Source organism: Ammospiza caudacuta, chromosome 6 (genome assembly GCF_027887145.1).
Source record: "Ammospiza caudacuta isolate bAmmCau1 chromosome 6, bAmmCau1.pri, whole genome shotgun sequence".
Classification (NCBI taxonomy): Eukaryota; Metazoa; Chordata; class Aves; order Passeriformes; family Passerellidae; genus Ammospiza; species Ammospiza caudacuta.
This window is the reverse complement of record NC_080598.1, coordinates 43,352,549-43,378,503: the sequence shown is the minus strand read 5'-3', so window position 1 is coordinate 43,378,503 and position 25,955 is coordinate 43,352,549. Positions and strand designations below refer to the sequence as shown.

Genomic DNA, 25,955 nt, shown 5'->3' with positions numbered 1-25,955 from the left:
ATAGCTTAGCATGGGTAATAGTGACATTTCACACATTCCAGATAGACAGGTGTTTAAACTACAGAAGGATTAAAAACAGGCAAGGGATTCAGAAAGAGAGAGAGAACACCAGCAAGAATACAAGGTTTATCTGCAGCCAGCCCACCCAGACAGGTGTTACTGCTTGTTACTATGCCATGCTTTGAGACATCTCAGCTGCTATAATTAGCTGGCCAGGATGTTTGGGAGGATTACTGAGGCACCCCCAACACATCTGTGCTCAGCAGTGCCTTCATTTTCTAGTCTTCCTGTGCACCTGATGGAATTGCATTCTTCTTCCCTTTACAGAGGCAAACACTTAGCAGCAAATCAATTGGTACTTTGGTGTAAAAGGTCATGTTTTGGTCACCTGGACCAAAATACCCATATAGAAAAGCTTGTAGCTTCAGAAATAGTACTAACAGAGCAAAACCAAACAAAAAAATCTCTCCAAAACCAAGAAAGGCTAGTGGGGCTCAACAGAGAAGATGGTTATTGGTGTGGATCTATAAGAATTAAGATGGTTTTCAATTTGAGTTGCAACAAGATGGGCTCAAACTCTCCTGCTTGATAAGACTCCTGGTTCTCATTTGCAGTGATGGACTTGAGAATATTTTTCCTGACATTGACAGTATGACAGGAAACCTGTGTGGCCTACCCTGCACACTTCAAACATGCCAATTTTCAAACTTCTCTTGTCACATCTACACATTCTTTGTAGACCTTGCGAAAGGCAAGACAATACGCACCAAATCTCTCATGACAGAAGGATTCATAAAGTTTTGTTGCAATTTTTAAACTGATTGGAACAGCAAAGATGTCAGAAGCTGAAAGGAACATGCTGACTGAAGAATACCATGATATAGCAAATCCCCAAAAGCTTTCACGGAAGGAAAAGAGCCCACTTGGTATAATTCTATTTATGATACAACATGAAAAAATGGGGGGAGGGGAGAACATATGGGTTGTCACAGCCATGTCAATAGAGACCCCTGTTAGAAACAGTACTTATATGTACTGTTACATTTACTTCACTATAATGCTAATAAGCCAAAAGACAAATTATTGAATAATGCCAAAGTACTTTTCTACATTCATTTTTATTTTAAAATGTTACAAGGTAGGTTTATGACTGCAATAAACTTGCCAGCAAGAGAGACATAAGCTTAAAAGAACTGATTTCTATGGTCATGCCTAATTAAGAGAAATTTATTTCTGAAAAAAAATTAAGACTGAAAGCAAGGCCACAACACAGAACGATATCCCAAAGTGCTGAATGTAGGAGTTGAGGGGTTTGTTTTTGTTAATCTGCTCTTGAAATTCAATATGAAATATGAACTCTCCAAGTACAGATAAGAATAAAACCTTCAGGATAGAATTTGTTTCCAATTAATAGCAGCCTACAGACAAAGCTCCATTGTATAGTACTTCTAAGAAATCACAAGCAAGAGTCAGAAAAAGAGTTTAATATCTTTCACTTTTCTGATCCACATTATACTAGTTCTTCAGGAGTTGCCCATTATCATACTCAATCTTTTTTCTACAATAAATTTAGTATTTTCTTTTTGATCTTCTCTAATGGCTGAAATAAGCTAAAGCCATCAATTATAACAATCAGGAAAAAACCCAATAATAATGAGTGTTGCAGATCAGCCTCCATGGTTTAAGGAACAGCCTCCTGAAGTCCTGAATGCTTCTCTTACTAGTTTCTAGGAGTCAACCAGGGTGAACAGGGACACATCATCACTAGAAGCTGTTACTCTGCCCCCCTCTTGGCAGACAGTGAAAAAGTTACTTAAATTTTCATTACCAACATCCTGAACAGCAGATCCAAAGTTGCACTGGTCAACATGTTACAACAAGCAATACACTATAAATTACCTACTTGATCCTCTCCAGTTGGCAGTTCCAGTACTTTTCTGGCAGAAGCCAGTCATACTGCCTAAAAAGTGGTGGAGCTTGGGGATCTACAAAGTCTAAAGATCATTTCTCTTACTTGGAGCCACACTGCATCCTCTGCAGTTTACACATCTCACATTTCCATTTGGGTCTTTCTGACTGGTGAGGAGGAAAAGGGGTCCAGAGCTCAAGCAACATTTCACATGTCACATATAAAAGATATGCTAAAAGAATGCAGTAACCATACACCTACTTCATCTCTTCAAAAAACCCCTTCAAAATGATACAATTTTCACAGTCAGAAATGGGAGGAGACAGTTTTCAGCACAACAAACCCTATCAACAAAGGCATACATGAATAAACTGTTTAATGAGAAACCTTTTTGTTTAAAGAAGGATTGGACAAGATCATGATAAGATACACATAAGATTACTACTCCTCTGCCTTAGGATCAGACAAGAATCCTTAAATTTTGATGAGTCAGGCAGGACAAGATGACACTGTATCATGAGTCCAAAGAGGGAACCATTCCACTTGAAAACTGAAAATGTGCAAAATGTTTCATCATTTGTAGTGTGTTCTCCTTTGCCTTTCAATCTATTTTTACCATATGCTCTGTAAGCATATGTATGCATAAGTTTATCCAGTTTGACTCCTTCACAACCCTGCAGTCAATCCCTAATTCTCCATTTTATTGCTTATTATTCATCCAGCAATGCCAATGTTATCCAGCAGCTTGCAAATGAAATGTGCTTTTTCTTTCATTACCTGGCTTTCATAGTCACAAGTACTTTCACTTGCCAAGCCTTCCTCAAACACAGATACCCCTAAGGCTTTCAAGATCCATGAAATCTTTAACAGAAGGGAAGAGCTAAGAACTTGCCATGTGGAGGGAAAAAAAAGGAAAGAAATGTTACTGTATTCTTTCCGTTATTTTTCTTCCTTCAGCCTTCAGAGATGACTGAATACTACAACAATATAAATACTTACTGTTAACCTGTCCCCTCCCTAGAGTGTGTTGCTTTTTTCCTAGCTTTACCACAGAGCTCCCAGGTACATCTGGGATCCAGGACAGGCTACCATGACTTGGTCTAACAGCTTACTGGCAGATCTGCCAGTACTACTGGAAGCAGTCCAGCTGCCTTTCCTTCCTTAATGCATTAAGATACAGGAATCCAACAGGTATCCCAGCATGGGGGGGGAAAGAAAAAGAAAAATCACACTATCTTAACGTGCCTCTTAAGAGACAAAGGAAACCCCAAATCACAAATAAGACATACATACACACACAACCACTGTGTGAACAGTGTAACAAAATGTACCACTCCAAATTCCATGAGGAAATCATGTAATACAAACAGATTTTTCTAAAACCACCTTTCTGTTACCCAGAGGCCATCTTGCTGACCACACTCCATATTAAAGCACCTTCATTTCATGTACGGACTTGAATTTGCAGTAACAACTGGCCAGGAGGGAAGAACTGGGGCTAAGAGGCTGGGAAATGTGAAATCTGTGTGTGCACCAAGGCTGATCTGGCCAAAGAAAGGCCTGTGACATTCCTTCTTTGCTCTCCGAGCTTACCAGCTTACAGGATATACATATGCATACAGAGCACAAGTGTTCCAGTCTCCAGAAAATGTTCCAGACAAAGACCTGCCAAAGACATTCCTGGGAAACCTGACAAACTCGCAAATTCCTTTGTAGTGTCTCCAGCATATGCATTCATTTAACAATGAAAAAAGAAAACTCAAGTTAGTGCTGCTGCTGTGGATGGTTGAACTCCCCCCTCTTCCTTCTCCTGAAAAAGTCAGGCTTTCATTTAGACACACTCTGCCTCAAAACTTCCAGTGGGAGTGATTTTTACAAGGCACAATCCTGCCAAAAGTTTGATGATCAGGGTGTAATCTTTCCCATAACATGAGACCTAGCTGCTCAGCCTGGCCTGTTTGGTGACTATCTGCAGATGTTGCTGCATCATAACAAAACCCTCTGCTTCTATTCCCTGTGGAGCCTCAGAGCTGGAGGAGTTCAACATAAGCACTGCAGAAACTACTGTGATATTTTCACTTCCTACAACCTCTGCTGAGACAACTGGTTACATTACTGATGCTGCTAAATCAGTCGTAATAAAAGTAATTCCAGCTCCTGTGTGAACAGCTTGAGTGAGGAGAAGATGGGGCCCTGCAGCAGTGCAGAAGTGTGTGTGTGAGAGGAAAGAAAAATACCCCTCAGAGGTGATTGCCTGCTTCTTGCTTCTCTTACTAGTTACAGTAAGATGCCTTTTTACTTTACACTTCCCTTTCTCTCCATCAGTGGGAGTGTAAAAACCAAAGAAACGGTCACATAAGGAAACTGAAACTAAGACTCAGATAAAGTGGGTTGAGTCGAACCAAGGGATCATCACTGGAAAAAACCCAAAGGTCTTCAGTGGGGAAAACAACATCACTGAATTTCTGTAAATATTTGCTGCACCCTAAATTTAACAGCTCTTGTTGTGCTGTTCAGGTCTAGACAGGAAAGAGCTGATGCCCACTGGGACCTGTACAGGGTGTTTTGGCAGACTGGCAGTTTGCTGTGTCGAGGACAAAGCAGGTGAGGGTACCACACTGTGTAACGAAAACAGTTAAATGAAGAGTGGTGTGGCTTACAATATTGCTGTAGCTCATGTTAAGATGAAGCTCACTGTTTTGGGATTCCCATAGCATATACAGGGTTCCTCTGGGACACTGTAAAATGCTCCATTCAATTCTTCCTCGCTCCCTCTCCCTGGTCCTAAGGTTTAGTAAACTCACCTGCTTCTTTCTCATTTCTACCTTGTGGCTAAATGAAAAACGTAGAAGACGACAAGTGCCCCATCCTCCACTGGATCTGTCAGCATGTTTGCAGGAATCCTGGCTGCTGGATCTTGGGCACTGACTGGCTGCATAGCACAGAAGGAGGCAGCTCTGTATAGCCCTTGCCTGGGTGGTCTGATGTTATCCCTGTGATTAAACTCCCCGGCTGCAAGATTTGGAGCTATTCCTGATGATAGCTGGGACCTGAAATCTCTCACTCTCCCACACACACAGAGTCAGAGCTCCCATCAAGTTTCCCCTCCTTCTCTTCCTCCTCCTCTTGGTCAAGCTGGCCAATTCAACACATTCTTCAGCTCCCTAGCATTAATAACTACGAAGTACTACAGCCTGCTAGATATCAACTCCAGCTCCCTTCCATCACCAGGCACTGATAGGGACCTCACACCGATACAGCCTTGCAGAAGAATTTTTACCTTACAGCATGCTTCAGAAAGAAGTAGCATGCTATTTACAAAGAAAAACACTCACATGCATGCAGGAAGCAGCAGCCTGGCTCTGGATGTACACACATGCTGTGTATTTTCATGTCTTCCCTGCAGAAAGTCTTGCAATGCAAACACATGGAAATATTTTATGCTAAACACAGATGAAATAAAGACTTCAGATTAAAGCCTGGTATAAAAGGAAAAGTAGATAAGCCTGGATAAGCCTTCATCCATCTGTCCATCAAGAAAGGCCAATGGCTTACGCTAGGTGCAGGTAAAAAACCCCTCTTAGCTCAGCAGTGCAGAAGTCACAAAGTCAGTGAGATCTCTACATCATAAAATCAAGGCAAGAAAGGCAATAAAGTTCCTCTCCAATGAAATAGGCTTGCTGAACTGTATCCCTCAGGTGTCCTTCCCCAACTGACTACCAACATACCTGCCTTGTTTCCCCAATAGTACTGTCACCATCCTAGGCTCATGCGAGCCAATGGGCAAACTGAACAACAACATTTCGGGAAACTGAAAAACTGTTTTACCATGCACCATTAACCACTACACTGCACACATTGACAAAGACATAATCACTCTGTAAAAATAATTAGCAAACATCCAATTGACATAACTAGGGAAATCACCAATTTCAGATACTTGGTTCCTCACAAGTGTCTCAGAAACCCCCTTATCATAACGAAAAGACTGACTACAGCTAAGCTATGTGACAAAGAAAATCTCATAAACATGGAAGTAGCAGCACAGCACATGCTCTTCAGTATAAAAGGTCAGTTCAGATCAATGGCCCAGCAAACTGACTATCCTGTCTGACATGTTTCAGAAGATGAAAACAATTTTGGTTTCCATGCATATAACAAACGTCTTATTGATAAGGCAAATAATTTTTTATTTCTGTAAGACCTAGGGATCTATCATTTGCAAAATGCTCATTATTCTGCCTGATGAAACTATGGCCTACTAATTTTTCAGCCTTAACAGTATCTCATTTTGGGAAGTTTCAGAAGGCAAATTCTGTGACAATAACTATTCACTTTTACTATAACTTTTTACTCCAATATCTTCCTGCTAAACTGAATATCCTCCTCATATTACGAGAAACATGAATAAAATAAACCTTATTTACCTTGTCTTTCGTTGCTCTATGTAATTCCTTCACACTGATCTCCTCCCTCAAAAAACTTTGTCTTCACCATCTCATTAAAACAGCATTTGCAGTCAATCATTTTAAACACAGTTATTTTTCCTAAATTCACTTTAGAAATGTCACCCAGAAGTGAAAACAGTTTTGAGGGAGGTTGTAATTGGTGCTTACACTAAACATAATATATTTTATCTTGTTCCTTAAACACAGTAATCATTTTTCTTTGCTGACTTTACTGCTTAACTCAAAACAGGTATCTGCACTGAGTTTTCAATGAAATAATTTTTTTTTCTTCCCTAAAGAAATAAAGTTTAGATTAATCATTCAAGAGGTCAAAATTATTGCTTATCATATAGTCAGTTAATTACAAACACTGAACTTCATCTGCCAGTGTCTTGCCTAATTAAGGCAGCTCTTAGATTTCTACTAGTTTTACTCATAATAATCAAAAAAAGAATGGAAACATAGTGACAAATTACCAGGAGGTAGGCTCAAGTTTAAGTTTACAGCACACACCTAACTCCATTGTAACTGATCACGAGACTCTTGCAGCCCACATTACACTGAAGGTAACAAGAAATTACCCCGTGTAGTAAAAATGAGCTGTACAAACATGGATGAACACTACAGAGTAGTTCACCTACTGTAAATTCACACCCTATATTACCTGGCAATAACTTGCTTTTAAGCTCATTCTTTAAGTAATAAAATGCCTTACTAATGCCCTTATGAACCCCCTTCTTACAAACCTGTAATTTTACACTGGATCATGTACATCCTGTATTATGCATTTTCAGTTATCCCCTTGCTATGGCAAACTGACTATTATTTTTTTTTTGTTTACTTTTTATCTGTTTTTGATCTGTAATAAAACTTCCTTTATCATCCCACGGACACCTGTCCATCTTAACAGTACTTGATGAAAGCTTGTCAAAAACCTTTTTGGAAGTTTGAATATGAACAAGCTAAACTGAGTGCTGTTTTTCTCAGTTCAAAGAACTCTAATAGATAGTACATAATAGCTAGGACATAAATAATTACTGACTTTCTTTTGGCCATTGGAGATCAGATACCTCCTTATTAGCCTATTCAGCCCCTGCCTTACCAGGTTAATGCTGGACCCTCAAAGGCACATTTACCACAGAGATCTCTGTTGCTTGCTCCCAGACACATTGGGTAGCTAATGAGAGGGACACCCTTCTATTTTTTGATGCTGTAGAGTAACTATAGTCAGACTGCACATACTGCAAAAATCAGGCAGTGTCTGAAATGTACAGTATGGACAGAGGTACCTAACTCCCACTGCTGTCATGATCTCAAAATGAGCTTTTTTATTAGACAAAAAATCAAAATAGTAGAAATACACAACTTAATGAAAGGCAAAGTGTTCCTACACACTTTGTGTGACTGTCTGTGAGGACTGAAAACTGAGTACAACAGAACAAAACTGCACATCAGTAAGGCTTTACCTTCCTACATCTCCATCTCTCATATGCTAAGAATTGTATATGTTATGAGTATCTGTGTGAAGTTCCTTTCTGACCTTCCAGAAGAGAATAAAAAGGTCCAACAAAAGAGAAAGCTGATGTAAACACAAAAATCTTGTTTTCTTCAGAGAACAGATCTTAAACATCTTTTTCAAAGTTCATCAGATACTTAAAATTTTCCCTTTGGACATTAGTACTTTAGTAGTAAATAATAAAGTAGTATCAATAATATCAATAAAATTATATCAATAAAAAAACCTCAACAATAAACTAATTTAATACATAGACTAGAAAACAATAGTTTAAAAGAGGAAACACAAAACAGGTGCTTTAGGCATGAGTAGAAAACAGTGAAGAACAGCAGGGACTGGAGAGGGACAGAGGTGGATTCCCAACCAGAATGACACCATTCCAAGCACAGCTGCTCAGGCTGCATTCTTGGGAACCCCAGAGACCTACACTGCTGTATGGATACCAGAAGCAATTCTCACAAAAACAGGAATGGAAAACAAGCTTCCCAGCTGCTCTTGGAAGGAGGCATGTATTCAGAGCACCCCAGCCTACAAGACACAGCTTGGTGCAACACAGGGAACCAATGCATTCAACTCTCACATAGAAGTTCTTGCCCTTGGGGGAAAAAACCCAAAACACACAAACCAAAAACCCCCACAAAAATACAGTCCACAGCAACACCAGTATTTTCAAGTCACTCTTTCATATACCCCCTCCAAATCAATGGTCCTATCTTATCATGAAACATAATTAAATCCATATATCAAGTCCTTTTTGTACCAGCCAGGTACTTTCCAGCAAGGTAGACTAACTCCAAGTTTCTGGAATGGCTTTAAACAAATGCACTATTTTTATTATTAGATAAGTAATGTTCTAATCTTCATGCCAATTTATTTAAGATTGCTTTTTAAAAAAATACCATCATATTTCAAGTTGTTTAAAGTGGTTTTACAGAAGTGAAAAGGGGGAAAACAATTCAGAGTTTCCTGTCTAGAAATGTATAGAAAAGTAATGCCTTGTTTAATTAAGTGATCCTGATATGAGCCCTTTCCTCTCCTCTCCGTTTTCCACCCCTTAATTCTCCTGTCCTAAAGCCATCAGTTCCATAACCCAGAACCCTCAAACCCTCCCATCTCAAGCCTTTCCCTCTTTCATCTCATACCAATAGTCTTTGACTTCCCAGTTCTCTCCAGGTGTTTACTAAATCCTCTCCCACTTGTTTCTCTGTCTCATCTGTCCTTGCCTTCCCCCTTGCTGGTTCAGGCCAAATCCTGGTCTGCCCAAATCTAAAACCATGTAGCACACCCAGGTAGCTTCAATAGTACCTGCTGTTCTGCAAATCACTTTCCAAACTGCCAGCCTACTCTGCAATTCCTGCACTTTATTGACTCAATGTCCCTGCTTCCAATGTACATCCATGCCCAGCAGTTCAAAGTCAGATATCCTGGTTCCAGGTCCCTCAACAAAAAGCCCAAGCCTTGCTGCCCTACTATTGTGTTTTATTGTATGCTGATACCTCTTACTGCCCTTGTTGTCTTGGCAGCCCTGTCTTCTCACAAAATCCCTGGGCTCTTCTTGCAAGACAGAATTTAAAATCCAGGCCAGATCAAAAAATAATCAGAATGACTCTTTAACAACTGACAGAAGAGCAAAATATGTCCATGTGAAAGAAAAAAAAAAGCAGAAGTAATAACTGCATGCTTTAGTTATTGTACACTGGGCCTTGCAGCTACATCTGAACCTTCCAAAACATCACTGTTTCAAGTGTGCTTAAAAATAATGGTCTCGGTTTAGAAATTGCTATGTGCCATAAATTCAGTACTGAAGAAACAGATTGCCTTAAAAACTATTCTCAACTAAATTCAAATTTTCATACTAAGCAAACTTCAGATTCAGATTTCATCTTTCCAAAGGCATAATTTAAAAAACAGGGCCAGAAAAATCACAGTAGAAAGCAGATGTCTAAAACTGAGTGGACACAGGCTCAGGAAGGAAATTCTTTGTCAGATAGAACTCCAGCTCTAAACTTCTCATTGGCTTAAGAATTCCTTTCTACACTGATCTTTTTCATGACGACAGAAGATGACAAAGACATAACCCAACATGTTTCTATATTTCACTACTGAAACAAAGTCTGTGCAAACACTGCATAGTTGAACACAAAATAAAGCAGAGTGACAAAATCAGCAGTGTCTAGGAGCTGAGTGTCTATTGTCTGCTTGTTGCAAAGCAAATTAGCATCATCATTTTCCTACTATCCAATTCCCACCTCTTCTGTGGGCAAGTATCTTGGAAGAATCCAGAAGCAAAAGCAATGCAGACACATTTACTGCAGCCAATACATTTCCAGGCTATCCATGCACTTCACAGCCACTTTCACTCCTGAGTGTACCCACAGAGACTGACTGCTGGCTAAACAGTTTTCAGCTGCCAGCAGAGTATATGCTCCTTTGCCACCCAACACAGCTGTGCTCAGGAAACTGCACCAGCCTTCCCATGCAGATCTTTCTGAATTCCCCTCTTAACTCCCCCTTTTATACTTTGTAATTTATCTAGGAGTAACTAGCCATGGTAGGAATACAGGAGTTTAGGAATAATTTCATTTTTGCAGCTACACAAATGGCTGCAAGAAGACACAATGAGTTCTCTAGACAGACCTAACAAACCACAAAGTTGAAGTAGAATGGCTAATTAATGACTTTAGGGAAAAAAAATCTATTAACTTGTTTTTCAAAATTCTTTTCTGGAAAGACTGAAATGAAATAGACACGTTTCAATTTTTCCCCCCCCCGAGTACTTGTTTAGATAGTATCTTCTATCCAAGGAGGTAGTTTCCATCATACACTTGGCTTTCAACAAATCAGCATTTCCTGAATGAAAATGTTTCACCATCAAAGTTTTTGAAGAGTTTTACTGACAATATTTCACTTAAAACCAGCTGAGAACCAGACTGATAGCTCTGAGTATTACTAGACAAGCAAACAAGAACAAATTGTCTAAATAGGATCTGGCCTTATGCAAGAGCAGGCCTCAGCATCACCAGTACAGCTGGTGCTCACAGACTCTCCTGAGTCCATCAACAAGATGAGACTTTATTATTTGACATATTTAAAAATTAAAGGCCTATCTGCAAAGAAAAATCTATTCAGCTTCCTAAAGTTATAAATGTAGCCCACATTTTGAAAAATATTTCCAATAGCATAACTAGTTATTCAAAATCTAAACATAATAAAATTGAAAGAAGCAAAGAAGCAAATACCAGCAGCTGTTGCAACTATTAAACATGCCTCAGAAAACTCAGGAAAATATAACCATTAAAACAGTAATTCCAAAATACAAGACTCAAACTAAGACATTCAAATCCTCTGTCTCCAGCAAGTTACAGAAAAAAAATTACTGTCCAAGGCTAAGTGCCTATGCTAGAAAATCTGCAGTTGGCATCTTAATTAACTGAGAAGTGTTCAACTTGAACACCTTTGATGAGTTCAACTATAGCATATTATAAAGCAAGAAAAATGTTTCTGTGTAGCCATTTAGGATATAATTCAACATGAAACAAGAAACCAAGTGGAATGCTACCAGAACTCAATCATGTATCACTATGTTTGACAAAAGGATTATCATGCTAGTAAGTATTTCATTCTGTCTTTACAGTGTTATTGGAATATAGAATTTACATCAGAACCCATTCTGCAGACTTTCATTGCCAACACTGTAATGATACACTGGAGGAACAAGGAAGCAAACTGCATGGAAGCACAAATCTGAGAAGACTTTGGTCTATTATCTAGTAAGACAAAGCACAGATTCCATTTTTTGTAACATATTTTCTAATCCTCTGCCTTTTCTCCTATGAAATGACTTCAAGACATTCTTGTCAACTCATAGAAAAATGCAAATTTTGGTGACTGTAAACACTTTGAAACAACAGGACAGAGATGAATTTTCATGACATTTACAGCATGCAGCCTATCTCAGCCAGCCTAGTGCTCACACAGAACTTCTCCCTTGCACAGGGACTCTACTTCAGTGCTTACATACCTGCTGTGTAACGAGACTGACGTGGCTTGGTGGGGAATGCTGGCAGGCTGCTTGTTTTTCTGCCAGCTGCTGCAGTTCTGCTGCTGCCACAGCGTGTCCCTGACGTTTGGCCTGGGCAGGGTGTTCTGCATCCTTGTGCATCCTGGCTGAGCCCATGCACGGCCCGCTGGAGCTGCGATGGAGACCTACCAAACAAACATTGCAATGTGCTCCATGAGCAAGTGTCAGACCTTCAGCCTGCTGATCACAGACACACAAAAGCAGTAAAACACCAAGAAGAATACAGAATAGACATAATCTGCATGGGTATTGCCCAAATGAACAATTAGCAATTCCAAACCCTCTTTATTACAATGTATCTAATGGCACCCAATTCCAGAGATGTTGGCAGCTGTTACCCAAGTTAAAACTGCAGTTTGCCCTTAAAACCAAACGGATCTCTTTAAGTAAGCTACTCAGTTAGGAAGTAAGATGTATTTTAATGCTTGAGGGGTTGTCAATATATACACAGCAACCCTAGCAAATATGTGCTGACCCTGACACACAACCTAGAACAAATAAATACTATAAAAATACAAAATTAGTATCAGGAATCACAACTGTTAGCATGTATGTGGTTCCCAAAAGTTTCCCAATAGATTACAGTCTGCATGTAAATTCCTACTGTTTCTACTATGCTTCAGGTTCTTTACACTCTAAAGCTGCATTGCTTAAGTGAGTACTATGACAGCATGATAGATCTCTACATTTTGGTTTTGGGATACCCTTGGACATGGCAGTGCTAAAACACCCTAGAGAACGAGATATTGTAATGATTCATTCAGATCCTTCTCTGGAGGTCTTGACACACCTTTAAGTATTCAACACTTATGAGGCTTCATTACAATATTTCTCTGTTTGATAGACAACCAGAGTACTAAGAACAGCACATAGACTGAGACAGGACTTCTGCTAATGAAAACAACATTAAACCCACTAAAGATAGATGAGCTCAGTAGCACAGTAAAGAAAATATACAATACTTAATTCCACAGCTCTTTTTGAACAAGTTCAAAGGCCGAGTTCAAAGCACAAGGCTGAGGGGAGACCATATCACTACAACTACCAGAACAGAGGTTTTTTTGAGGTAGAAGTCAGCCCCCTCTCCCAAATAACAAACAACAGGACAAGAGGAAATGACCTCAAGTTGTACCAGGGAAGATTTAGATTGAATACTAGGAAAAAGGATTGTCAAGCACTGAACAGGCTGCTAGGTAGCAGCTGAGTCAGAAACCACAAAGATACTTAAAAGACATGGAGTAAATGGAGCTCTTAGGAATCTGGTTAATGCTGGACTTGGTAGCATTAATTGTTTGACTTGGTGATCTGAAAGGTCTTTTTGAACCCAAATGATTATATGATTGCCTGTTCATTTGGTCAATAAAAGGGCATCTGCCTATCAAGGGCTACATCCTGTACTCCTGCTTTCTGTAAGAAATTTAGCACCATCCAACAACTCAATTCTGGAAATGTAAAATTTCTACATATTCCACAACAGAAATTTACACAGTCTCTGTACTGAACTAGCAGGTTATTATGAATCCCAGAGCACTCACCTATTTTTGCAGAGGGTATTTGGGACAATCTTTGGCTGTAGATTTGAACAGCTCTCTGAAAAGATGAGAATGGGCCAATGGTATAGTTACCAGAACGACGATGTAACCCTGCAAGGCTACAAGTCTCGGTGGACACCGAGTTTGTGAGGACAGAAGAGCTGTCAGGAGCTGTGCTCTGCAAGGAGTGCGGCGAGGGTGGGGACTGAATCAGTCTGGGACCAGCTGGAGGAGCTGGCAGTGAAGGCTGACCAGACACCTTTGGATTTTCAGAGGCTGCAGGCTGAGATGGCATCCAAAAACTGGAACTTCTCTGCAACGTGGCACCAGGAACAGAGGAAGAAGCATCAGGAGGGCTGCACTGAGGTAATTTCACTTCGGCATTTAAGGAGCAGGTGAGTCCTTCTGCAACTATACAAAGATAATGAATATACTATATGAGGAAAATCTGCTTTTTAGGTCCTTTGATAATATCAACACATCAAATGCCTGCACTCAGACCCACGGAAGCCAACATGACCTTATCTACCAGCAGAGACAAGAAGAGGCTCTACATGATAAATACCTCCTTTCAAAGCCTGCCATATCTAGATCATCCCCCCCAGGGAGGGGCAGCTAACTCTTTGCCACTACCTACTCTGCAGTATCTTGTGTTTAAAAGTACAAACTGGGCATTCGGATCTCTGTTTGAACCCAAAGGTTGCAACCTTTCTTTAAAACAGTATATGCAGTCAATTTTTTTTTATGATTATTTAAGTCAGTTTACTTACAGCTTGATTTAGCTTCTTTGGGTTTACAGCCTTTTAGTGCTCCTTCTGCAGACAAATCTGCAACTGAACTTTTGGAGTGATCACCTTTTATGTTTTTCACCATCTCAGGATGCTCTACAACAAAATCAAGGAGTTAGGAAGTAGAACATTGCAAATCACTAGAACAATGCTGCAGAATTTACCCTTGCTGTGATTGACTTTATTGCTAATACTTCCTGTAAACCACAGAACTTCATTGATGACAATTATGCTGTCATGTATAGTAGCATGGACTACTAGATACATATGGCTAGCACACTCTTCCTTCCATAGAATGTGTAATTAGGCTCAAATATACAGTCTCTGCCCTCCAATGGATACACTCACTGCAGGCAGCAAAATTTAAGATCTTGATTTCATTAATCCCTTACTTTGATTTCAGGATTCTCTGTTCATTTCAATTCTTATTGCCTTCAGTTTGCACATTTTCAATTCAGTCATGAAGTACCATATCTAGCTCCTTATAAATACCAGTCTAAGTTCCACCCATTTCACTTCAGGAAAAGAAGGCAGTAGTGAAGCTACTCTAGTCGTCACATAAGACTGAGCTAAAAAAGAACAAAAAAACCAAAAATATATGTAACCTCAGAAAACCCGAGTAATATTGCGGAGAGGTTGTTCTCTTTTCATAGACATAAGTTAAACTAGATTTGTCTGGACAACATCATCTCAGAACTGCCTCCAAAACTTACCACCTTGGGGCTGCTTCTCTAACTGGTGACTGCTGCTGCTGTGTTTTGTGGTTGTGGATTTTGTTCCTAGGAAGACACTTGCTGATTTGTTTTTCTGTGTGTAAAAAGTCAGTACTTCCTCCAGGTCACTTTCACTGCAATAAGGAGAGAAGAATGGATGCAGAGTGAGGACACAGCTTTTCTGCATTCATGTAACAATCAAAGACAATAAACAAAAAGGAAACTGAAGAGTGGAGTGGGGCAAAAAAAAGGTGACACTTGACAAGCTAACGATTTGCTCAGTTCTACAGGGTAAAAGCAAAAGGAAGGCAACATGCCCTGGTTAAACCTGAGATTGCCACTAAAATACCATCTTCTTATGCAGTAGGAAATCCCAGGCATTCAGGAGCCCTCCCAGGATAAATAAAGAGCAAGTGAATACTTCGAACACATCTGGGGAGATGAGCTCAACATGAGAGATTCCATTCACAGCTAAATTTGTCAATCTTCTGCAGGTGCTCTTTAGAATGAGCAGCTATTTTCTCATGAGAGAATTCAGCACAGTCTCTGTTTTATAGTCACCATTAGTAGTTTCTGTTCAGCAGTAGGGGGAGAAGAGGAAAGAAGGCAAAGGCTTGTTAATTAGCCAAAACTGCAGGACAACCAGAACAGTCAATATTTTTGGGAAACTCACAAAACTCGCATATGTTTCTCATTTTCCTTACAAGAACAAAGTGGGACAGCCCCAATATCCTGAACATCTATTGGTCCCAAACCAGTATCAGTTACTTGGCCATTCTTATTAGAGCTTGTGCAAGTTGTAGTTCTGGTTGTTTCGTATCTGAAATGGTTTCCTTTTGCTTCATAGTGTTGCCTCAGCATCAGCAAGTAGCTGTATGGCATGGCAAAGACCAAAGCAAGTACTCTAGTGCCATCAACACTACAAGAAAATGTAACACAGGAGTATAAAGTAGCAGAGCAGCAGTTAGAACCTTTCAAAATATCCTCTGAATATCACAATTGTAACTAGCCTTAGCTAGCTTAAGCTTTGGTAAAAACCAGGTCTAAAGCTGATACACTGAAGTTTGCAGTATGCCCTGAAGATCCAAACTTTACTTTTATTCTGGGAGGAAAAGTGAAAAGGAAATCCAAGAATGAGAAGTTGTATGTGGAAAGCTGCTTTAAGCTTTTAAATGAATTTATCAGTATGTATGTGTTTTTACAATGCACTGAGGATGTTTAGAATCAGTGGTCATAGTATACATACAACTAAACACAATCATATCAACATGATACCAAAGTTAGAGTCAATAAGACCATCTCAATTAAGAAGCAACATTTATTACCCCATTTTCTCCACTGTTGCATTCACTGCACTGCAGAATGAACACTTGAACTGGAAATCTATCCCCTTTGCTTGGTTCCAAATGACTTGCTCACTGATTTAAGTTTGAAGCACCATGCCAAGTAGTGTCAGATATCAGAGTTTTCAAACACAGCTCATACTTCATAAGAAGCAGAAAGATCATCCCTAGAGATCATGTGATCATGGGCAAGCTATTCTATATCACTCACTCACACAACCCAGCAAAAATCTCCAGCCCCAGCCTAGACTGTGCATCAGGCCATGATGGCATGGTAGTCAATAATATCAAAACAGAAGAATTTGCAGATCAGTTCCATGCAGCTATCTCTTATCATTTCTGTTGCAAAAGGGAAAATTACCTGCCTGGGACACAACAGATATTTAATGGCCAGAATGTTCAGAGACCCAAAAGCCTGGGCCCACATAATATGCATTTCTAGCAAGAGCAGTAGATCTATGGTATATGGCAGTCAGGCATCTTTGTCTGAAGATTTTTCTGCAATCTTGTAAATCTGTTGCAGTAATGACTCCATCAATTATATTAGCAAAAGGTAAAATACTTGTTTTCATAAGAATGTATCAAGACAGACTGTGAAACCACCTGAACTTAGGATGCCTCAGCTACCACCCACTTCTAACAATTCACTATTAGTGCTATCCAAAGAGAGAAAGAAAGAACACTTTAACAAGCAGTCACACAAAAGAAGTGACCATAATCTTCACAGAAAAAAGAAGATGGACGTGAAAAAGGCAGGTAAACTCTGTCCAGATATTGACTGGGGTTCTTGCCTATATAGGCATGTCATATATTGACCAAATAACAGAGTCAAGAATAATTGCTTTTTGTCCTCAAGAATCAGAGATTTTGAAAACATAATTGTGGTTCACTGAATAATTTCAGACCTCTCCATAGTTAGATAGTTATAATACCATTGTTTTTCATACAATGCTACAGGCCCTAAGGAATACTCAACTATTTTCAAAATATGCTTCTTAGCAGACTTTTTAAAGTTTAAAGCAGATAGAGGACACTGATAGAAAATGCTGCTTTTCAATTGTGAAAGTAACTGCTTGAACTGAACTGCCTTAGCAGGCCTAACTCCCTTCCTTGCTCATCTCAGAAAATCCAGACCTGGAAAATTCCTGAAGAGAGGCAGCAAGCACGAGATTTGTTTCTGAGAGCAGAAACTTGAGTCAGAGCTGTAACAACTGTTCAACCACAGCAGCTCCAGATCATCTGAGCAGCAGTTCTAGTTTGACTCTCCTTCTGAAGTACTGCCTTATTTGGTCCAGCATCAGAGGAGAGGAAACCATTAACTCACCAGCAGCAGTTTGAAATTTACAAAGGCCAGGGCAACCACTGCTGTCCTTTGGGAAGTGAACTTGATGGTAAAAACATCTACTGTATGTTCTTCCCTATGCACCAGATGCTGATGTTACAAGTGTTTGGTTGCTGGAAGAGACAAAAGAAGACAAGCTCTCTGTCCCTCAGCAGGAAAAGGTCTTACAGTTAATAAAGGTATGTAGAGGCTTTAGATCAATCAAATCATCTTTAGAACAAGGCTTCAAGGCTGAAAGATCACTTGTCAAGGGGAATAAAACCTATTCCTACCTTGCTCTAGCAATGAAGTTCTCAAAATCTTGAGTATTCACTCCCTCCTCCTCTTCCTTTTTTGATTGTTTCTGAACCATCAGCTCTGTTTCCTGTTAAGAAGCAGTATCAGTAAGTGTCTCTATGTTCCATGGCATAGCTCCCAGAATACAAAATCCAATTGCATAGGAGCTAAGTAAAAAAGAACATTGCTACATGCAACAACATGAATAAATATAGACAGCCCCAGAGACAGCATCCTAAGCACACAGTAAAGTCCATTCCTCCACCTGATACCAATGATCCGCTGAGAAAAGATCAAGTCTTCAAAAATGTGTGCTGTTCCTTCAACTACACTCTTTGCTAGAACATAAGGAAGTATGGAAGGGAAAAAAAATTAAATCATTCATTACAGATATTGGGTCCCCTCTCCATTTTGTTGTTCCTGCCACAGAGCTCCTCCAAACAGCTTTTATCAATGCATTTGTTCCAGAAGTAGACAGACAGAAGGAGGAAAAAAAGTATAAAATTAATCTTAAAGAAACTGAAGGATGTATGTAGAAAAACCAATAGATTTTCTACTATAAACTAGTAGTTCTCTTGAGTTAATTTCTTCTGTCAAGCAGCAAATTGAGGGCTTACAGACCTACCAAAACCCCACTGCTTTAGCAAAGACTAAGAAAGTAAAATAGTACAGCCTATGGCAAATGTGCCTATACACTGAAATATACTGGAATAAATGATAAGCCTTTGTCGGTGAAAATGGGAGCAAATTTTCAGATACAGTCTATTTTACACCAGTAGAACAGGTTGGCACTAGAGGTTGGATTGATACAAACATATCTGTTCCTTAGAAAAACCTTCAGACCTGTCTGAAATACCAGTACCAGTTTAAAAACTTTATCTGATCAGACTTGACCTCCACTTCATTTCTTCCTGTTGTTACCCTGAGCATTCCCAGGAAAAAAGGGTCAGGTACATATTTTAATACATAATTCAAGACAGGGAAGTTAAAGTCAGTTTGGGATATCTTTACCATTTACTACTTAAGTAAATGTCTGGATAATATGTGATGGGTTTAACTTAATTTACTGGAGCTGTATTATTCCGTGTCATTATAGCTGATATACAATGGCAAGTATTGAATTTGCCATTTAATATATTAAATCTACTCATATTAAAACTGAAGTTACAAGTCAATGAAAGAAGTCTGTATGCTGGAATCCAAAATCAAAAAGCCTCACAGCCTAACAGTTTCTCAAGGGTTTAAACACATATGCCCTGAAACCTCAAGTGATATGTTCTCACTTGTTTTAACTGAGAAAATATGTTTATGCACTGATTTATTACCAGCTACAAAGCTTTATTTTGTGAATTTACTCAAGAGTTAGCAGAAAAGCCTATGTTTGAATACAATTTGAGTGGAAATTATATCCAAAGCAGTTGCATTCTTCACTCACCACAGAGCCACCCAAGTGCTTTGTGGTTCCTCCTAACAGAGTACTTCAGTGAGCATTAGGCATACAAGGCACTCCCTGGAACAGATCTGGTTCAATACCAACCTTGATTAGACAGATCAAGTTACCAGATGTCAGTTCTGACAAGGCAATGTAAGTGAACATCCTCTCCTAACGAGTAGAAGCTTGAAGGCCTCTGCACAGCTGCCTCTGAAAGCTGAATTTCAATTACCCTTGTTCTAACACTGAAGAAATGCTAGGGGGCAAAGGAAAGGGGAAGCTGTCCTTGCAGGAGGAAGATTAGGTTGAAACCACTATGTTAAAAACAACACCACTTACATCTAAAGATGTGAAAACTGTTTAAATTAGGACCCACAACTCCTTTACACTGAGTATGCAGAGTACATTACTACAGATATGTAGCAGTCTCTCAGTATAGCAAGTAAATAGTAAAATACATATTTCATGCTGTTCTGTATAAAACATCTTTAAAGAAGCCCCATAAAAATAAGAAGTGGGAAGAGGCATTACAAAGCATTAGAATCAAAGGCAAGGCAAAGAAAAAGCACACTGCCAGTTAAATTCCACTTCATTTCAGCACTTCTTTTTATGCACATAATTACTGGCCTGCACATATTATGTAATAATATTGTTGTCTATCTGACAATTTCAACAAAATACCATTGTTGGATGCACAGCTGCAAGCAGATCATGTAAATAACAGAAGAGTGCCTTTGAAACAGCCTGCACGAAACACTTTGTAAGAAGAAAAGAGGAACCAAAGAACCCATTTCAAAAAGTGTAAGTCACCTTGTTGTAGCAGATGATGAACTCGCCCAGCTGGCGAGCCAGGATGCGCCGCCTGTCCGTCAGTCCTACGTGACGGCTGGGGAGCAGCAGCCTCAGAGACGGCCGCAGGTTGCTGGCAGCTCGCTTCAGAAAGCGGATGATGAGGTCCTGCAAGCAAGAGATGGAGTTAACAACGTGCTGTCTGCAAAGTGTGGGGAGAAGAGAACAGAGACACTACATCAGCTAAGGACTGGCAGGAACTATACACATTGTCCTGAGAAAATGAGCTGAAACTGGCAGGCAAAGGCATTCTGCAATATGCACTTTTAATACAGCCCTATAAATCCAACGTGGGGGAGAAAAACAGTGGTGTATCTTGCCTGAAGTGGGTCAGAATTTTGAATATTGGAATATGAATCCCAATATTACCAGTTAGATTGTGCCTGGGCCACTCTGACCCTCGCTGCTAGGCCAAAGGCAGCAACTGCAGTGTATCACCCCAGAGACACATTGGCTTGCTGGAGATTGGAGCTGGGCACTGAACAAGTCCAGGCTTGTTAGGAACCCCGTTTACTTCAGGAGGAATGGCTTCAGGCGATGGTGAAGAGAAAAAGGATGGATTCTGCTGGAGGGTTTAATGTCCAGAGGTTTATTCCATGGTTACAGAGGTCTGAACGTGAGCAATTGCTCCAACAGAAATCTCGCCACATGGTCTGATTCACCTTTTAAGCTCAGGGACAGGGGGAGGGGAGGTACAGGTGAGCCACCAACCAGGTGAGAGGGGCAGGGTCTCAGGGGAAGATGACACCCAGTCAGGCCAATGACCCCTGGGCCTGAGGGGCATCCTTTGAACTTGACCAACCACACAACACCTTGCTGGAATGTTAAGCCTGATTGACAGGACTCACTCAGCATGGGGGCAAGGGGGAAGGGAGAGAGGTACAGGCACACCTGGGGAAGTGACCTGGAAGTCTAAAATGGGACATTACAGCACACCACAACATTTGAACACTTAGGAAGTGTTTGTCTCAAAAGCATAGCAGATAAAGGAAAAAATAATCAATCAGCAAAACGCAGTGACACACCTGTAAAGTCCAGTATCTTAGGAGAATGTTCCCAAAATCCCACATGCAATGTGTTAAAGGTGGCCAGTGGAAAGTGCACTGACATAAAACTCTCTCAGCAGTACCACAGGAAAGGGGATCTTGGTCAGATATCTCCACTACAGTGGGTAGCCCCATTTCATCATTTTTCAACTACGTGCTATTGCCACATCCTCTCCACAGCACTAGATGTCTACATCTATAGCCATGTAATTCCAGTCCATCACCAGGTCTGTTTGACCTCTGGTGGGGGAAACATATGGCAAGACAGATCCTAAGGCAAGATGCATCCTGTGGGCGTTTTGAACCCTTTCTGTCTCGCCTCTGGATTTGCTTTTGCTCAGGAGCTCTGCTAATGCATAAATGAGCAGCCTCACAGCCAAACTATTGGATTTCACAGCTCGCCTCTCACTGCCATTACTCCAGGCTGGTTTGATCTGTTATTTTAAACGTTAGTCTTTACAGTACAGCAGACAAAGTGACTCTCAAAAAGCCCGTTTTAATTTCCACTTGGAAAGAGCAGAGGTAACATTTTCCACTGAGTTGAATGATTATTCTTGACACACAATTTTATCTCTGAACTACATTTTCCCTGCAACACACACTCAGTGAGAATATATGCAGAAAGCTCAAGAGCCTACTGTACAAAGCTCTTTTAGGAAGGTTTGTGAAAGGATCCGGGATTGCTGTGCTTTTTAAAATGCATACATATCAAACACAGGACTTCAAAATACTGCTTTGAAAAGTCTATCACTTTTGCTTTCTCTTCTCACTGGCTTTTACTTTAATTTCCTCTATCTAGAATGCAAGTAAGATTCATAAACACAGATGTCTGAATATATTACAACAGTACAGAAGAGAAAAAGCTTAACTGGGTACCTGTTCTATTTGAATAGACGAAGGCTTTGCTTAATGCAGCACAAACCAGATCCTAACAAGTACTCTCAAAGAATCTTCTAGAGAAGAATTCAAGAGCAGGTAAGCTCAGAAATCTCAGCATGAGATCTGAGGAGCCTGAATGTCAACAGAGTCTAGTCATTAAGACCTGTCTGTCATTGCTCTGAGGTCTGTTAGCAGTCCTACCACATGGGTATATTAAAAATACAGCACTGGCAGCCAGACAAAGATGAACAACCATCATCACAATTGGACTTCTGTACTTGCAAGAATAGGAACTGACTTCAAATGTCTCAAGGTAGATTCCAACTTGGCTTTTCAGCCTGGCCAACACAAAGCTTCTTACCATTTGCTCATCCTCTTTGGCAACCCAGGCAGGATTCTGGATCTGTTCTCCAGCCTCCTTCACCAGTCGGAGCTGAACGTGCCGTAGATAGGCAGAGAAAGCTGCACGAGCTTGAATCTTGCTGGGGACAAAAAGAATCAACCAGTTGTCTTCAGAACAGGAATGGAAAGAGTTACAGCAGTGAGGCACAGCTTATGAACCAAAGTACAGTCAGCAAGGTCCTCCTAAGTGCAGTAATGCTGAAGCTCAAAGAAAGGAGAACCCCTTCACCCCATCAGCATTTTCAAGCAGACCTTCAGTTCACCAAGATGGGGTGGTAGGTATTGCAGGAGGTACACAAGACAATACACACTCTCTCAGATAAATTCTAAAAATGGAATGTTCTTCCTGCCTTTTACAGCCTTGGTTACTCTCCTCTAAAAGCCAGTAACGTGGACATCAGCAAAACCATATTTTTAAAACAAATTCAAGGCTCTACTGGGCCTCGGTTTTCACAAACATTTTGAACACCACAACAACAGACCATAAAATAAACAAAGGGCTTGGTACTGGTGCCAGAGTTATAACAAAGGCCCTGTAATTCCCATTAGAAATGAAAGAATTAAATCTGTGAAAGTGAGCTCTTCCCCTGCTAGCTCAGGGATACAAGCCAAATTTCATTGAGCAAGGCACCACTGAGGAATGAGGGAACATCAGCAAAATCTGCTGTGCAGCTGGCTGAACATGTTGGGAAGCTGTAAGCATGAACTGAGGAGAAGACTGGGAGGGACACAGCTTCTCATTCCCTTGCAATAGTAGCCACTTTAGTATATGCATCTGTTGTGAGAGAAACTGCTGAAAGCTCTGCCTAATTCTGTTCATTGTCCTCTTGGTCCAAACCTTATCCTCAAACATTCTGCTCTCCCTCATTGTTTTCCCCACAGTTGCTAGAAGCTTTTCATAAGGATATAGCAGCAGATTTGCCTTAGTGTCAGCAACAGATTTCCCTTTCGATCACAGGAAGTGTCCCAATATGCTCTGTAGAATTTTAAATTTCATCTTCAACAAACTAGAGTTTTGAACCCATTACTTTCCTGAAATATTATTCCAGAACTTACTGTTATAATAAATAGGAATCTCCTTTCTGCCCAGCACAGCTTCACTTATGAGCAGATTATAATTGCTTTTTCTTTCTCCAACATTGTCCTGTACCTTAAATATAATCCCTGACAGATCTCCCACCTTGAATGTTTTTGTTAACAGAGTTAAATCCTTTCATAGTTTTCCTTTTATTAATGTGAACTATCCACATTTGCCAGTGTCCTCTAAAAAAGCACCCACAATGGTGACATGATAAGACCAGCAGCTCACCTCCACCTGTGTTCCACTCACAATTTGCCTTCCATGAATATGGGTGATACAATACTCCACATCAAGTCTCAGAAGTATGTCAAGTGATAAGCCCTGGAACACATTTGGTGTTTTCATGCATGCATGAGCTAGGACTTCACAAACTTCCTCTGATCAACCAGCATGCAAGATATTTTTCCTTATAATTAATTTCTAGCTGATGAACACCCAGCTGACAGAACTTCTGGTGTAAATTATTAGTTCTTATAAGCATCCCATTGTACTCTGTGCTACTGAATTTCATCCTAGTTAGATTATTTATATCCTCAAGGTCATCCAGTTTCTCATATGTAATGCATTACTTTTTTCTCATGGTAATAGCTCCCAAATATTTTCTATCAGCAAATTTCATTAGCACATTTGTACATTTTGTGGCATTACTGAATTGATTATATAATCAGCCTCAGACAAATTCCTGAGGAACCTCACCATATTTTTTCTACTTGTATTCTGCTGCTTACAAATATTCTCACATGCTTATATAGTCCTTATGACTCCAGGGACACAAGTCCTTGAAATGCTATTAAAAACTCTGTGCAGCAATTAAGTCTTTCTGGCTCATAGGTCTAAAAATTTCAGGAACATTATGTTAGTGTTACACAGAAATCATACCATAGCAACACTCAGACAGATCAATGCATCCATTTGGGTAAGAATTGAAGCTAAAATAAAATACATTGGAAGTATCCATGTATCAGCTTAATCATCAACTTTTGATGCTTGTGGAAGGTCACACAGGGCCAGAGAAGGGCTAAACCAATGACAAGTACACATCCTCTTCATAGCTATACTGCAGCAACTACACATGGTTACAATTTCTGCCTTCCAGGAACTTCAGTGAACTCCAGAATGCACAGCAGGCCTTATAACACCTCTGAGCTCTGCATGCCACTAATCACTACCTCTACCTTTTCTTTCTACATGTGTGGAACACTGGGAGAACTCTCTGAATCCCTGCTGAGAACTGATACTCTCTACATCAGGCCACCATGTATCAGAAAAAGCTCTCACCTTGGCTTTCTAGAGCTGCCAGTTTTGGTGTAGGTACAACTCAAACATCTCATTACCAGTTCAAGATTTCTGCTTGATAAGAAGCCCCCATTATCAACATCAGCACAATAATACAGGTCTTTGCCTGCACCTGAAATTTCTGACTAAAAACTACAGAAGGCTTTTGTTTAACACTGCCTCTCCTTTTGTGGGGGTGATATTGAAACCTGAGGCCTTAAATTCAGAAACAAGTAACTTGGCTTTTCATTTTACTTCCTTGGGAATGGCAGAGCTGGGGGAACAGGTTTTCTTTGAATATAATTTCTTTACCAGTAACACCCAAAATGTGGAAGGCAGATATTTCCTCATCAGGCTGACTAAAGGAGAGAAAAATCCTACCACTTACAAAAACTGACTAGAATAGGCCTGTTTTTTCTTGGATGAAAATTTTATTCAGCTCCTCTGCCTGTTGAGCCCATAAGCAAAGCTTACATCAATGACATCCCAGATGGGGCCAAGCCCAACACAATCTCAGAACAAGAGGTCACCATAAGCCTTATACCCTTCTGTGGGGAATCCCAACAGTGCTGGGTGCTGAGCAAGATTCTGCCAGGAACATCAGACAGAGACTATGTTCTTGGCAGGAGTCAGTTCTATATAGATATAGACACAGCATTGCTATGTTTATCCTCAAAAGAGGTTTCAGAATCTTCCCTGTCACAGCAGCAAATGTCCTTGCCACAATAAGACATCGGAACAATCCCCAAAGCTATTGAATAATTCATAGTTTCTCCCAGAAACTAAACTAAGAAAACAACAACAAGAAACATTTTCTCTACCTCTATTTTTCACAGAAAACATAACACTGCTTCTTGTCTAGAAGATGTGTAGTCTTTCTACTCAGGTATACGTAACCATCCTTTCTTTTTGTACTTTCTGTCCATCTGCAATTAGACAGTTTTGCTAACCACATTCAAGGGGAGGATTGTGTTTCAAAACATCTGGTTAAAACCTTGCTTGGTGTTTTTCTATAGACTCTCCTCCAGTACATCTCTTTTTTT

At 40.1% G+C, this 25,955-nt stretch overlaps 1 protein-coding gene across 1 annotated transcript in view; it reads right to left on the bottom strand.

Annotated features, from left to right (window-relative positions):
* TTLL5 (tubulin tyrosine ligase like 5) overlaps nucleotides 1–25,955 on the bottom strand; it is a 123,644-nt gene that overhangs the window by 53,348 nt on the left and 44,341 nt on the right. Inside the window, exons 22-28 of the mRNA XM_058807177.1 lie at nucleotides 22,516–22,636; nucleotides 20,191–20,337; nucleotides 17,945–18,036; nucleotides 14,988–15,121; nucleotides 14,257–14,370; nucleotides 13,490–13,897; nucleotides 11,895–12,079 (exon numbers count right to left, since the gene is read on the bottom strand). Of these exons, the coding sequence (XP_058663160.1) occupies nucleotides 11,895–12,079; nucleotides 13,490–13,897; nucleotides 14,257–14,370; nucleotides 14,988–15,121; nucleotides 17,945–18,036; nucleotides 20,191–20,337; nucleotides 22,516–22,636 (1,201 nt within the window). The remainder of the gene's footprint in view (nucleotides 1–11,894; nucleotides 12,080–13,489; nucleotides 13,898–14,256; nucleotides 14,371–14,987; nucleotides 15,122–17,944; nucleotides 18,037–20,190; nucleotides 20,338–22,515; nucleotides 22,637–25,955) is intronic.